This window comes from Narcine bancroftii, chromosome 4, assembly GCF_036971445.1.
Source record: "Narcine bancroftii isolate sNarBan1 chromosome 4, sNarBan1.hap1, whole genome shotgun sequence".
Classification (NCBI taxonomy): Eukaryota; Metazoa; Chordata; class Chondrichthyes; order Torpediniformes; family Narcinidae; genus Narcine; species Narcine bancroftii.
In genome coordinates, this window is record NC_091472.1 from 303128577 (window position 1) to 303142429 (window position 13853).

General features: G+C 34.5%; 1 protein-coding gene across 5 annotated transcripts in view; it reads right to left on the reverse strand.

Annotated features, from left to right (window-relative positions):
- ola1 (Obg-like ATPase 1) overlaps window positions 1-13853 on the reverse strand; it is a 270802-nt gene that overhangs the window by 166470 nt on the left and 90479 nt on the right. For all 5 annotated transcript variants that reach the window (XM_069935753.1, XM_069935751.1, XM_069935755.1 and 2 more), the window contains one exon: window positions 4231-4358. In XM_069935753.1, the coding sequence (XP_069791854.1) occupies window positions 4231-4358 (128 nt within the window). The remainder of the gene's footprint in view (window positions 1-4230; window positions 4359-13853) is intronic.

Consider the following 13853-nt stretch of genomic DNA (forward strand, 5'->3'; position numbering starts at 1 on the left):
TATATTTAATATTCACAATGTGCTTTAGGCAGCCTGATCAAACATTTTCTGTTACTGTACTTACATTTATTCTTCCCATATCTAGAGATAGTATACCCCGATTCTTGCATTGTCCCTAATTGTTCTTTCTTTGGCATTTCGTTCATGGCAGTGTTCTACCACAAGGTCTGAAATAGGAATATTCACTGATGATTGCACAGTGTTCAAATAACAAAACAGTTCTCAACCAAATGCCGCATGACGTGGACAATATCTAGGTCTGATGAGTGTCAAAGAACACAAGAGCCAGGCAATGACAATATCCAAAAAGAAAAAATTCAGTTTTTATCCTCTGACATTCAGATTTATTTCCAGAGTACATGCATTATAACCACATACAACTGAGATTCATTTTCTTTCAGGCCTGGCAATCCAAAAAAAAATGTATACATGTAAACAAAAACAAATGCAAACAACTGAATGCATTACAAGGAGGAAGGGGAAAAAAAAAGCAAGTCCTTAGATGAGTCCCTGATTGAGTTTATTGCTGAGGAGTCTGATGGTGGAGGGGTGATAGTTGTTCCTAAACCTAGTGGTTTGAGGCAACTATATCTCTTTCCTGGTGGTAGCAGTGAGAAGGGAACGTGTGCTGCGTGGTGTGGATCCTTAATGATTGCTGCTGCTCTCCAACGGCAGTGGCCCCGTAGATGTTCTCGATGGTGGGAAGGAGGTTGCCCATGTCCATTACCTTTTACAAGGTTTTACGCTCAGGGGTATTGGTGTCCCTGTACCAGACAGTGAGGCAGCCGGTCACAACACATCTGTAGAAATTTGCCAGGGTTTCCGATGTCAATCCAAACCTCCACAAACTCCTAAGGAAGTAAAGGCACTGACATGCTTTCTTCATGGTGCTATTTGTGTGTTGGCTCCAGGGAAGATCCTTCAAGATTGTGACTCCCAAGAACTTAAATTTGCTCACCCTCTCCACCTCTGATCCCCTCAATGATTCCACATATCTGGTTTTCCATTCCTGAAGTCAACAATCAGCTCTTTGGTTTTGGTGATTTTGAGTGCAACGTTATTGTTGGTTGTCCATTCAGCCAAGTTTTCAATCTCCCTCCTGTTTCTCGCCTTTTTATTCCAACCCACTACCATGGCATTACCATCACTGGATCTCCCACTATCAGCATCTGGGGGTTACCTTTGACTAGGAACTACACAATATGGCTAAAAGAGCAGGTCAGAGGCTAGGAATTCTGTAGCAGACATCTCACCTCCTTCACTCTGCAATGCCTTTCTAGCATTAGCATTTTGATAGAATAAACTCCACTTGCCTGGATGATTGTAGCTTCAACACCATACAGTACATAGCAGCCTTCTTAAAAGACACTTCACCCACAATCATTCATTCACTTTACCACTGTTGACGGAATCAGCAGTTTGCATCATCTACAGAATGCACTGTAACAACTCTTCACAAGACTCCTTAAACATCAACTTCTCAATCCATGTCTCAACCAACTAGAAGGCAAGAGCAATAAAACCATGGAAACATTACCATCTGTAAGTTCCCTTTATGCCAGACACCATCCTTAATTTGAAATATATCGCCATTCTTTCAACATCACTGGGACAAAATCCTGGAACTCCTTCACTAAAATAATTAGGAGTACACCCAGTCCACAAAAACTGCCATTGTTCAAGATGACAACTAGGGATGAGCAATTAAATCCTGGCTCACCCTGTAAACTCCCATCATTTGAATGACTGTAAAAAGCCATCTTGTCAGTACAGCAGGTATCATGTACACAGTCTTCAGCTTACCAGACAAGAGCTGGCATCTTTCACTTTAAAAAAAATGTTGAAGTCCAAATGCTCAGTGAAGGGACTGAACTGCACTTTAATACTCAGAGCTTGCCAATCTTAAGATTGGTAGTTTATCAGTAGGATGAATCCATGCCTCTACAACAGACAGCATCACTTGCTCTGTACAGCAATTGAGTTCAACTCATCATCGGTAATTGCCGACTCTTGTCCTGCGTAAATATTCTGCTGCAATACTGGTATCCTCTGAGGGACACAAAGTGAAGAGGAATTTGTGGAGATACTCAGCCGATCACAAGTAATAATCAGGACCCCTTTCAGGCCCATGGAGTCCTCAGCTAAAAGAAAGAAGGGCACTACATCTATCATGGGAAGTTTGATATCAATTAATTTTGGACTTTGTTTTAGATTTTTTTTTTGTAATTGTTTTATCCTTTCACCTTCCTCTCTCTCAAGATATTCTCATGACAATTTGGCCATAGCTAATTCACCCACACCATAATATGCTTTCAATTCCAGACCCATGTGGTGAGGTGAATTTCCAAAATCCCTCAAGATTTTCCTTGCGGCAGAACAGTTCATAGTTCCAAATCACTGTTACATGGCAATATGTGGCACACTGCCAACAGTGAGACTGTACTGATCGAGACAGTCTCACTTTTATAGTGATACTAGTGTCTTGCTAATTCCCTCACCGACACGCAAAATGCTTCAATTCAACCTACAATATGCAAATAAGCTTACATATTAAAAAAAAAAGTATCAAAAGATTTGGAGAAACAGAAGGAATACAGGTCCAAAGATCTTTAAAGGCAGCAGAACAGATCAATAAGTCAATTAAAATTGTGCATGGGATGTCTCCTCTCATTAGCTGAGATGCAAAATAAGAATAGCGAGGTCATACTAGAACTGTGCACAATACTCGTTAGGCCACAACACAATTTCAAAGTTCTGGTTATATTACAGCAAAGGACTGAAAAAAAAAACCCCAAAAAAGAAAAAAAACAAATCTGAATTAAAAAAAACTTTAAAAAAAACATATATTGTTATTAATTATATATTTTTTTAGAGATAGTTCACACCCTAAACTGATCAAAAAAAATTTTTTTATGATATATTTTTATTCTGTAATATTATTGTTTAATATCTCTGTATTAATTCATTACTTACTATGTATTTTTTTATATCTCTTTGAACTGTATGTGTTTATAAATTATAATAATAATAAAAAGATTGAAAAAGAAAGAAAGAAAAGAAAAGAAAGGACTGAAAAAACTTGCTGTATGGATATATATTAGATATAATGAAGCTGCTTTCTTTGAACAAATAAAGCCAGAGAGAAATTTGATTAATATGCACAAAATTATGAGGTACCTTTCCACAAGAAATTGTGAAAGACCTCATACCTTTAGCAATGGATTCAAAAACAAAGGTGTGGTGGCTCACCACAAGGCAGGCAAACCGGCCCCGCTTGTAAGCCACGCGGCGGGGCAGCCGGCCGAAATGGCGCCTTTGGGGGGGGTAGGTTTCCGTTCCTTCCAGCTCGGGGCTCAGAAACCCACGCTTGGGGACCATATGACACCTGGGTGACGTCAGCACCCTCCAGCGCGGTTCTCAGCCAGGTCTGGGCTGGGAGTTCAAGTGTAGCCCAGTAGCCTGCAATAAACTAGTCTGCTCACTGAGCTCAACCCGTCTGGTTATGTGTGTTATTGCAGGAGCAGAGGAGCCGCTGCTTCAGGTGAATAAATTCAAAGTAATTGTCACAGACAAAACCCCTCATCACATTTAAAAAATATTTGGATGCATCCTAGAAGAGCTACGAGCTGTGGAGCTATAGATCCAGTGCCGGATGGTGGGATAAGCAAAGACAAGATGAGCAAATAACCAGCATACTATTTTTTTTTAATTGTAATGAATTTTCAGAATCTTGCAAAGCACAATGTTTCAGGTAGAGTGTAAAAGCTTTAGACATTTTTTAAATTTAGTAAAAGATTACCCCAACAAATATTTAGACAACACTGTTTGCAAAAAAAAAAACATAATAGCCAATTTGCACACAGAAAAGCATCCATGATCAGTTATCAAGATAAACACCCAGTTAATCAATTTTAGCAGCGATGATTGACTGATGGTAACTGATTCTACTCAAAACATATGAAGAACACCCAACTCTTCAAGTGCAATGGAACTTTAGGCCCACTTGAACAAACGGAACTGTTTAACATTTTAACAAGTTGATGCCAACTCTAATGTCACAGGATTCCCTTTCAACCTACCACTTTTGGACTGTAAAGAAGGGACACTATAACTATGTCAAAGCAAACACCTAAAATCGGCAAATCTAACAGTATAATGAGATTGAGAATTAGGAAAAAATACTAAATATTGTAACATTTCAAATGACAATGGATTACTCTTCATACATACTTGTAAGATGGAAGATTGCATCACAGGCACTGATATGAGATAGGAAGGCATTTCCAAGTCCTTGACCAGCATGAGCACCCTTCACAAGTCCTGCGATGTCAACCACATTCAGAAATGCTGGTATTTTACTATTCAAAAAAAAACAAAGTTAAATTTGCTTTTTAATCAATACCTCAAACTCAATTCACAACCCTAAAATCAGAAAATATGAATACATTTGTAATACACTTTTTATATTATACACAATCACTCCACGGCAGGATCAGGAGTATTAAAGATGGGCAAAGGAGGAAAAAAAGGGAAATAGAAAGAGAAGGAAATGCATTTGATTTCCTGATATATCATGAGAAAACATCATGGTAATTTTCCATAAAGCAGTTCCAGCAACAGCAAAAAAATGTAGTCAATGGTTTGTTTCTGTTGATTGAAAGATTAAATAGATCCGCCTGAATGGGCTGATGGAACCCTGGTTATACATTCCAATAATTGCTGCAGTTACGGGTCATCCTGGATTAAGCACTAAATCCTTGGAAAAGCACTTTGATTCATGATCTACCAACACTACTGATAGATTTATTGCCAAATCAGGCCAATTGTTATTGCTATTTTAGGCTGCATGAGAGTCCATTTCATGATGTAAAATAAAGACTGCAAAACACGCATATATTTATTGTCATTATTTCCTGTGGACAAGCAATTACTAGGGTTTCTTAAGAATGGTATTTTGTCCTCCCAGCAATGCCCAGAGGTACAAATCCATTGATTGCCTGCATGTCTTCCAGGCAATGCATACAAACAGGAAAGGGACAAAGTCTGGAAGCCAGAGATCCTTTGATTAAAAGATATGGAATGAAAAAGCTGAGTGGCATGTTCTTCCAACATCAAGCATCCAATAGCACATTTGTGATCAGCCCCGAAACCTCTCTTTTGCAAGAAATACACATCCACATTGGTGTTCATAAATTGGTATACCAACTTTATTTATCAATTGGAGATTTGTTTTCTCTTCAAAAGTCACTTAATTCCAACTTTCGGAACACTTATGCCATTTGTGGGACTACCATGTAGAAACTGACTCACATAAGAGCTGCTACACTTCTAAAGAGCTTTGTTGGCTAAGGAATGCTTCATTATTTCATGTCCATTAAAGATACCACAAATGCAGCTTTTTATTTGCTTTTTTGGAGACGATCTGTTGCATGGGTCAATGTGGAGCAGCAGCATGCATTTTTAAAAAGATCATAGACCTTTGAGGGTATATGCCCCACGCAGAGCATAACCTTCTAATGCATGTCCAAATCCTAATGATTGTCATCTTTCTCAGATCTACTGGATTAATATTTAAATGTTTCATGATGATTAAGTTTACATTCCATGAATGCTTAATTTGTAAAAAAAAAATCTCAGTAAAATATTTCTAAAAACCAATCCAAGATTATTGGCATATTCAAAAGCCAGATCGTCTGACGATACTTCTGCAAATGAGTGGTGACATTATCACAAACATTCAACAGCATAAAAGGAATCAGACCAACCACACCTAAACTAAAATTTCACCATCATTTCACATTGACACCAAATCTCACAAAGTCATATTCCATTCAGACTATATTCCAGTCATATGTAATTTTACAATCTGTTACCCTACTCAGCTACCTAGTTATTTGTGCTTGGTAATATATATAAAGCAGATATGAAATTGAAGTTGTATAAATATCAAACAAAATTTCTGAATATAGCAATAGTGGCAGAGAAGAAATGCATAGCAATAATGTGGAATAATTCTCAGATCTTTTTGTAATTTCTCCTAATAATATACTCAAATACTTCCAAAATTCTTCCACTTTTACACAGGACCAAATCAAATGTGAAAAAAGTCCCTAATTACATCAAAAATATTTATCAGAATAATTGGAGTTAAGTCCATTTAATTTATAAGGAGTATGGTATAGTTGATGTAGAAAGTTGTATGAATCATTTGATACCTGGCATTAATCGTATTTGTAACATTCGCTTGACACAGTCTTGACCATATTTCTTCTTGAATTTGTATATTTAAATCTTTTTCCCACCTTTGATTAGATTTATACAAATCCTTTCTCCCCATTGCATCTTGGAATTTTATATACATATTAGTAATAAATTTCTCAATAAATGTATCTATAATTAAATATTCAAATTCACTTTGTTCTGAAAGTCTTAGATTCATACATAATTTCCTTTCAAAATATGATTTAAGTTGATAATATGTAAAAATGTGTTATTTTGTATGTCATATTTCTCATTCAATTGTTCAAAAGTCAGAAAAAAGATCTGAAAAACATCTTTCATCCTCTATACCAACTATCAAATAAAGAATTATTTAAAGTAAAAGGATAAGTTGATTTTGTCTTAATATAATGTTGGGTATTTGATCATTTTTAATTCCTCTCTCCACATGCATCCTGTTCCATATCTTCAATAAATGTTGTAAAATAGGTACTTCTAATTGCCCTTTTAGCAATTCACTATTCACTTATACAGAAATTGCTCTGGAATAGCTTCTCCAATTTTATTCCAAGATGTTTTAACACCAATTTGATAAAAGGAGGACAGGAATCTTAATTGAGCTGCTTTATAATAATTTTTAAAATGTGGTAATTTTAGTCCTTGTTCAAATTTCAAGTTAGTTTTTCCAAAGCAAGTCTTGACATTTTACCTTTCCAAATAAATTCCCATACATTTTTATTTACATTTCAGAAAAAAATTTTCTAGTATAGAAATGGGTAATGAGTGAAACGAATATTGCATTCTTGGAAAAATATTACAATTTACACACCGTATTAAAAATATTGGTAAATCTTTCCATCTTTTTAAATCATTCTCTATCATTTTTAGCAATGGTAAATAATTTAATTTAAATAAATTGTGCAAATTTATATCATTTCTTTTAGTCATTTGAACTTCGTCATTTTGTTTTTATTTTGCATATAGTCCATGTCAACCATAGGCTTCACTTCACTTTTATCAATATCAACTTTATAACCATACTAAGCCATATTCTGCTCGTCTTACATTTAATTTATTCAATATCTGGTTTTGTTAACTATAAAATCATCCACAAGTAAACTGAATTTGCGTTCTTTATTATCTATCTCAAAACTTTTAACTTCTTTAACTCTTCTAATTATTTCCACCAAAGGTTCTATAGCTAATGCAATTAAACATTGTATTAACGGACATCCTTGTCTAGATGACCTTTCTAATAGAAAAGGTTTTTATTTTTGTCTTTTTGTAACTACTTTAGCTTTTGGTTGATAATATAATCCTCATACAATTTATAAAAGCATTCGGAATTCCAAATGTATTTAATACTCTAAATAAAAAGTCCCATTCTTATTTATCAAATGCTTTTTCTACATCTAATGCAACTGCGACTGCTGGTTTTCCTTTTCTTTCTTTTTTTAAAAAAAACTATTTATTTGAAAAATCATTAGTAATAATACAGCATACAATCCATAAAGACAATTTTATGTAAGAATATATTAAAAAAAGTAAGAAATAAAACAGAAAATAAAAAATTAAAATTAAAATTAAAATCCCCACCCACCCCATCAGCCAGCTCTCTTAAGGAAAGCCAAAAACAAACAGAAACTAAGAATATATAATAAATCAAACTACATCTAAATGCATATATTCCAAATATGGTAACCACTTATTAACAAAAAAAATAAAAATTCTCATGCAAATTATATGTAATTTTTCCATAATAATACAAGCTTTCAGTTCATTATGCCATCGCATTATGTTAATCACTATATTATCTTTCCATGTATTTGCAACACATTTTCGAGCAACACACAATGCTAAGCGTACAAATACAATTTGAAATTTATCCAACCCTAAACCCTTTAAAGGAACCATATAACCAATTTTTCCAAAATTAACCTAATTTCTTCCCAAAATGGTTGTACATGAACACAAGACCAAACAGCATGTAAAAAAAAGTACCAATACACACACATCTAAAACAAGAGTCCGAATTACTAAAACCATATTTTTTCAACTTCTCTGGAGTTAAATACAGCTGATGTAAAAAATTATAATTTAACCATTCCATACCACACATTCATCAATTTAGTAACACTATCATAACACGTATCCACCCAATAATCTTCTGGAAAAACAAAAGCTAAATAATTTTCCCATTTAAACTTAGACTTGTCCCATTCTGGTTTATCCAAATTATCTTGTAACACTTGGTACATAACAGAAATATAACCCTTTTTTGGTATAGAAAAAATCAAAGATTCGAATTCTGTCAATACAGGTAAAATCATCTCTCTACCATACATATCTTTCATCAAAACTCAAAGTTGATAATAAACAAACAAAGAATTTTCAACAATATCAAAATGCTCTTTCAATTGATTAAAAGAAAGAAACTGTCCTACAAAACAATCCTGTAACATCTTTATTCCTTTAGAATCCCAAGTCTTTAAATGATTATTAAACATTGAAAAAGGAATAAGCTGATTATTATACAAGGGGGTTAAGATTGACAATTTATCTTTTGATCCTAAAATCTTATTTTCCTTTGTCCATATCTTTAATAAATGTTTTAATATCGTCATATTATATTCCTGCAACAAGTTTACATTCCATCGAAATATAAATTGATGCACTTCGACTTCAGAAATACAAGCCATCTCAACTTTAGCCCAACTCGGGGGTTGGTCCAAATCCATCAATCTACTAATAAACTTCAGCTAGGCTGCTTCACAATAATTTTGAAAATGGGGTAATTGAAACCCACCTAACGCATACTTCCAGGTAAGTTTATATAATGCTACCTGTGGTAATTTACCTTCCCATAAAAATTCTCTCACAGCCTTATTTAGATCTTGAAAAATCCCTTTGAAAGAGAACATGGTATTGATTGAAATAAATATTGAATACGGGGAAAATATTCATCTCAATACAATTAACTCAACCAATTAAAGTTAACTGAAGATCTTTCCACTTAATTAAATCTGCTTTAATCGTTTTTAATAAAGGAACATAATTTAACTTGTATAAAGATTGATACTCAGCATTTACAATTATTCCTAAATATTTAATTTTATCAGACCATTTCAATTTTATAATATTTTTATATTCCGAATAGTCTCCTTCTCCAACTGGCAAAATTTCACTCTTGACCCAATTAACCTTATATCCAGATAATGTTCCATATTGTAATAAACATTCCCGCAAATGTGGCAATGATTGTTCTGGATTTGTTAAATATATCAAAACATCATCCATAACTCTCATCCCTCTTATCTGCTCATTCTGTCTTATTGTTTGAACTAACGGTTCAATAGCCAATGAAAACAGGACTGGTGACAATGGACAGCTTTGTTGGGTTGAACACATCAATTTAAACGATAATTAAACTTAAAACATTTGTCACCACCCTAGCAATTGGGTTCATATATAAAGCTTTAACCCAACCAATAAAAAAAAGGGCTAAATTTAAACTTCTCCAATACCTTAAATAAAAAATCCCATTCGACCCTATCAAAGGCTTTTTCCGCATCAAGCTGCTGTCGATATGCATTGATCAAGCTAATCAATCGAAGAATATTATCTGATGCATTTCTATTTTTAATAAAACCTGTTTGATCAACATGCATCAATTTAGGTAAATACTTGGCAAGTCGGTTTGCTAACACTTTTGCTATAATTTTATAGTTTACATTCAATAAAGAAATAGGTCTATACGAAGACACTTTCAACGGATCTCTATCTTTTTTCGGGATTACAGTAATTAAAGCACTAGAGCAAGATTCTGGTAACTCATGCTCTTCAGTCACTTGTTTTAATACCTCTTCAAACACAGATGATAAATCTTGATAAAAAGTTTTATAAAATTCCACCGAGAATCCATCGTCGCCTGGTGATTTCCCATTTGGCATCTCCAACATAGCCGACTTAATCTCAAATTCTGTAAATGGAGCTTCCAGATCCATAACATCCTCCTCTTCTAATGCTGGTAATGTTAACTTAGATAAATAAGAATCAATAGAACCACTGTCCTGTTTCCCCTCAGAAGTATATAATTTTTTATAAAATGAATAAAACTGATCATTAATTTCCTGAGGTTTATAGGAAACGGTTGAATTCTTTTTTACAGCAATAATAGTCTGTGAAACCTGTACCTTATGTGCCCATAATAATGCTGCTTAGATCGATTAATTAAACATTCAAATTGATAAGTCTGCAACGTATTATAATGCAATTTCAAATTAGCCATAGCCACTTTTTTTAAAATCATCTGTCACTTCCTTCTGAAATTCCTTCTCTAATTCATCAATTTGCTTTTCTAATTCTAAACATTCTGCCATATACTGCTTCTTAACTTTAGTAGTATAACTAATAATCTGTCCTCTTAAGTAAGCTTTTAATGCATCCCATAACACAAAACGAATTTCTATTGAATTAGCATTCTCAATCAAGAACAAAGTAATCTGATCTTTAACAAAGGTAACAAACTCTTTTTTTCAACAACATTGTGTTAATTCTCCATCTACAAGATGAACGTACCACTTCTGGAATTATGCAAGAAAAAATAATAAAGAATAAATAATATAACCCTGCTTTTATACACTGCCTGTAATATACTTCCTTGTAAATGTGCCCATACTAAAAAATCTATTCTAGAAAATGAATCATGTCGAGACGAATTTAAATCCTTCATCAAGGCCCCAATTTGTGTCACCATCTTTGATTTCTTCATACTTTTTGGAGATCTATCCAGCAAAGGGTCCAAGACACAATTAAAATCTCCCCCAACTAAGATATTTTCATTAGCTTGATTTAACAACAAAAAAGGATCCGAAATAAAATGCTCATTGTCCACGTTAGGTGCGTAAACATTGAGCAAAGTCCAAGATTCAGCAAAAATTTTACAATTCACCCTTAAAACCCTTCCAGCATTTCCTTCCATAGTTTGCAATTCAAAAGACAAATTCTTATGAATTAAAATTGCTACACCTATTGCCTTAGAATGAAATGAAGTAAAAAAAATACACATGTCCAACCCAATCTCTCTTCAATTTCAAATGTGTTTCTTTAAAAAAGGCAATATCAATTTTCATTTTCTTGCTATAAGCCAAAACTCTCTTTCGCTTAATCGGATTATTTAACCCCTGAACATTAAAAGTTGCAAATTTCAAATTAGACATCCTTACAAACTAACAATATAGTCACTTACTACAGAATATCGCTCCCTTTATAGTTAACTCAAGACCACTATCCCTCCCATAAATATTTTTAGAAAAAAAATTAAATTATCCCCCCAAAAAAAACCTACCCAAAGGTAGTAACGCCCTAAAAACACTGGGTGTGGTAAACCCCACTAATGGTGGATGACTATCAAAGATTTCAGTACCATCCACCCTCCCCAGCCAGAAATACATTATTCACATCAACACTCTGTAAATATATTCAACCCAATGACTCCATTCCCAATGATTGTTCCGGATCTTCAATGTCAATAAGACTGTGTTAAAACTTCTTTCTTTTCATTTTTCCCATTTCCATTTCCATCTTTTTAGGCGACGGTAGCGAAGATCTTCCATGTCCTCGCAAATCCGGTAATGAATTAGCAAAAATTAATGCATCATGGTCATTCTCAAAAAATTGAGATTGAAAGTTACCATAAAAGACTTTTAACACGGCAGGGTATCGAAAAGCAAATTTGTAACCCTTCCGCCACGGTACTTCTTTAGCTGAATTAAATTCCCGTCATCGCCTAATAATCTCTTGACTCAGATTTGCGTAAAAAAATACTCTGTTATTTTGGATCATCACTGGAGTTTGACTTTGTCGTGCCTTCTGTACCACCAACCGTAATATCATTTCTCTGTTCTGGTAGTTCAAACAACGAACTAAAACCACCCGTGGCGGTTATCCCGGTAACGGTTTCTTTCGTATCGCTCTATGTGCCCTCTCCAGTACTAAGCCTTCCAAAAAAAACTCCTTCCCCAACACCTCGGGAATCGAATTCTTGAAAAATGTTATTGGATCAAACCCTTCAATGTCTTTTGGGAGACCCACAATTTTCACATTATTTCTCCAACTTTGATTTTTCAATGAATCAATTTTTTTCAGTAAGTCTTTCTTCTGGATTCTCCAATCCACAAAGGAATCTTCCATTTTTTCCATTCTGTCGGTAGTACGTTCAACTTGATTTTTACATTCAAGAAAAGCTGTTTCAATTTTTTTTAAAAATTCTTACACTGTATCCACTGATTTAATACATTTATTAACATCATTCTTAACTGTAGATATATCTTTTGACATATTAGATATTTTGGTTGTCACATCCAAAAATCCTTGAGTCATTTGTTTAAACATATTGTCCATTTGATAAGCAATCCCTTCCAGGACTGTACAAACAGACTCCATTCCAGATTCCAGTTCCACATTTTGAGGCCTACCTTCTCTAATCTCCACCTCCAATTGTTCCTGTGAGCTGCTCATTCTTCCAGCGTTGTCGGTCCCCTCCCGGTGTGGCTGCAGGTTTGTACACCCGGCAGCCCACACACAGTCCAGTAACTCGTGGACCCTTGGAGCGCCATGCATGCCCGGTAAGGCTAGGGACTGCGCAGAGGTGACTTCCGACGCCATTCTATGCATCCCCAGCCCACCTGATGGCAGCACGGGCTCTTCTCTCAGCCAGGTCACCCACACGCCCAACATCGCGGACGCGCAGTTCGACATTGGCCAAGCTCGTCATCATGCCGGCGCCATCTTGTGGAGGCAAGATCAGCGCCGGTGTAATACTTAGCCTGGCAGGAGTTCTCTCTGTGCCTTGGAGGTTCCAAACATCAAGTCCGTGGCTTCAGTTGAACAGGTAGGGCTCAATTCTTCAGCACTTTTAAAAGGTAATTTCTTCTGTAGTTGAGTTTTCATTTTTTTTAAACATTAGCAGCCATTATGACCCACTAATGTTTCCAAAAGTAAAAATGCAACTTTTAATCACTTTTATAAAATTTAATGGGTGCTTAAAAAACTGGCTGAGGAAGGGTACCCTCTAGGCCATCTTGCCACGACCCCGTTTTTCTTTACTTTCTGTGTAACACTAATTAAACTCATAAATTTAACTATATTGTCTACAGATCATCTGTTTTTAATAAAACCAGTCTGATCCATTTTATTAATTTTAGTAAATATTTAGCTCATTGATTAGCTAATAATTTAGATACAATTTTAAAATCTGTATTCAATAATGATATAGATCTATAAGAAGAAGGTTTTAAAAATACCATTTCCTTTTTTTGGAATAACTGTTATTAATGCTGCTTTAAAGGAATCTGGCAAGTCATGTACCTCTTTAAATTGATCTAATACACCCATTAGTACAGGAATTAGTAATTCCTTAAATTCTTTATAAAATTCCAAGGGTTTTATTGTTTTGTACTGACATCAAAATCTCTTATACTTCGATCTTCGATAAAGAATAAAGAATGAGATAACACTAATTTTTCATCTGTATTTAACATAGGCAATTTAACTTGTAAATAGTCCTTTTTTCCCATCTTTCAGAGATTCTGATTGATAGAATTTTTCATAAAAATTCTTAAAATTATCATTTA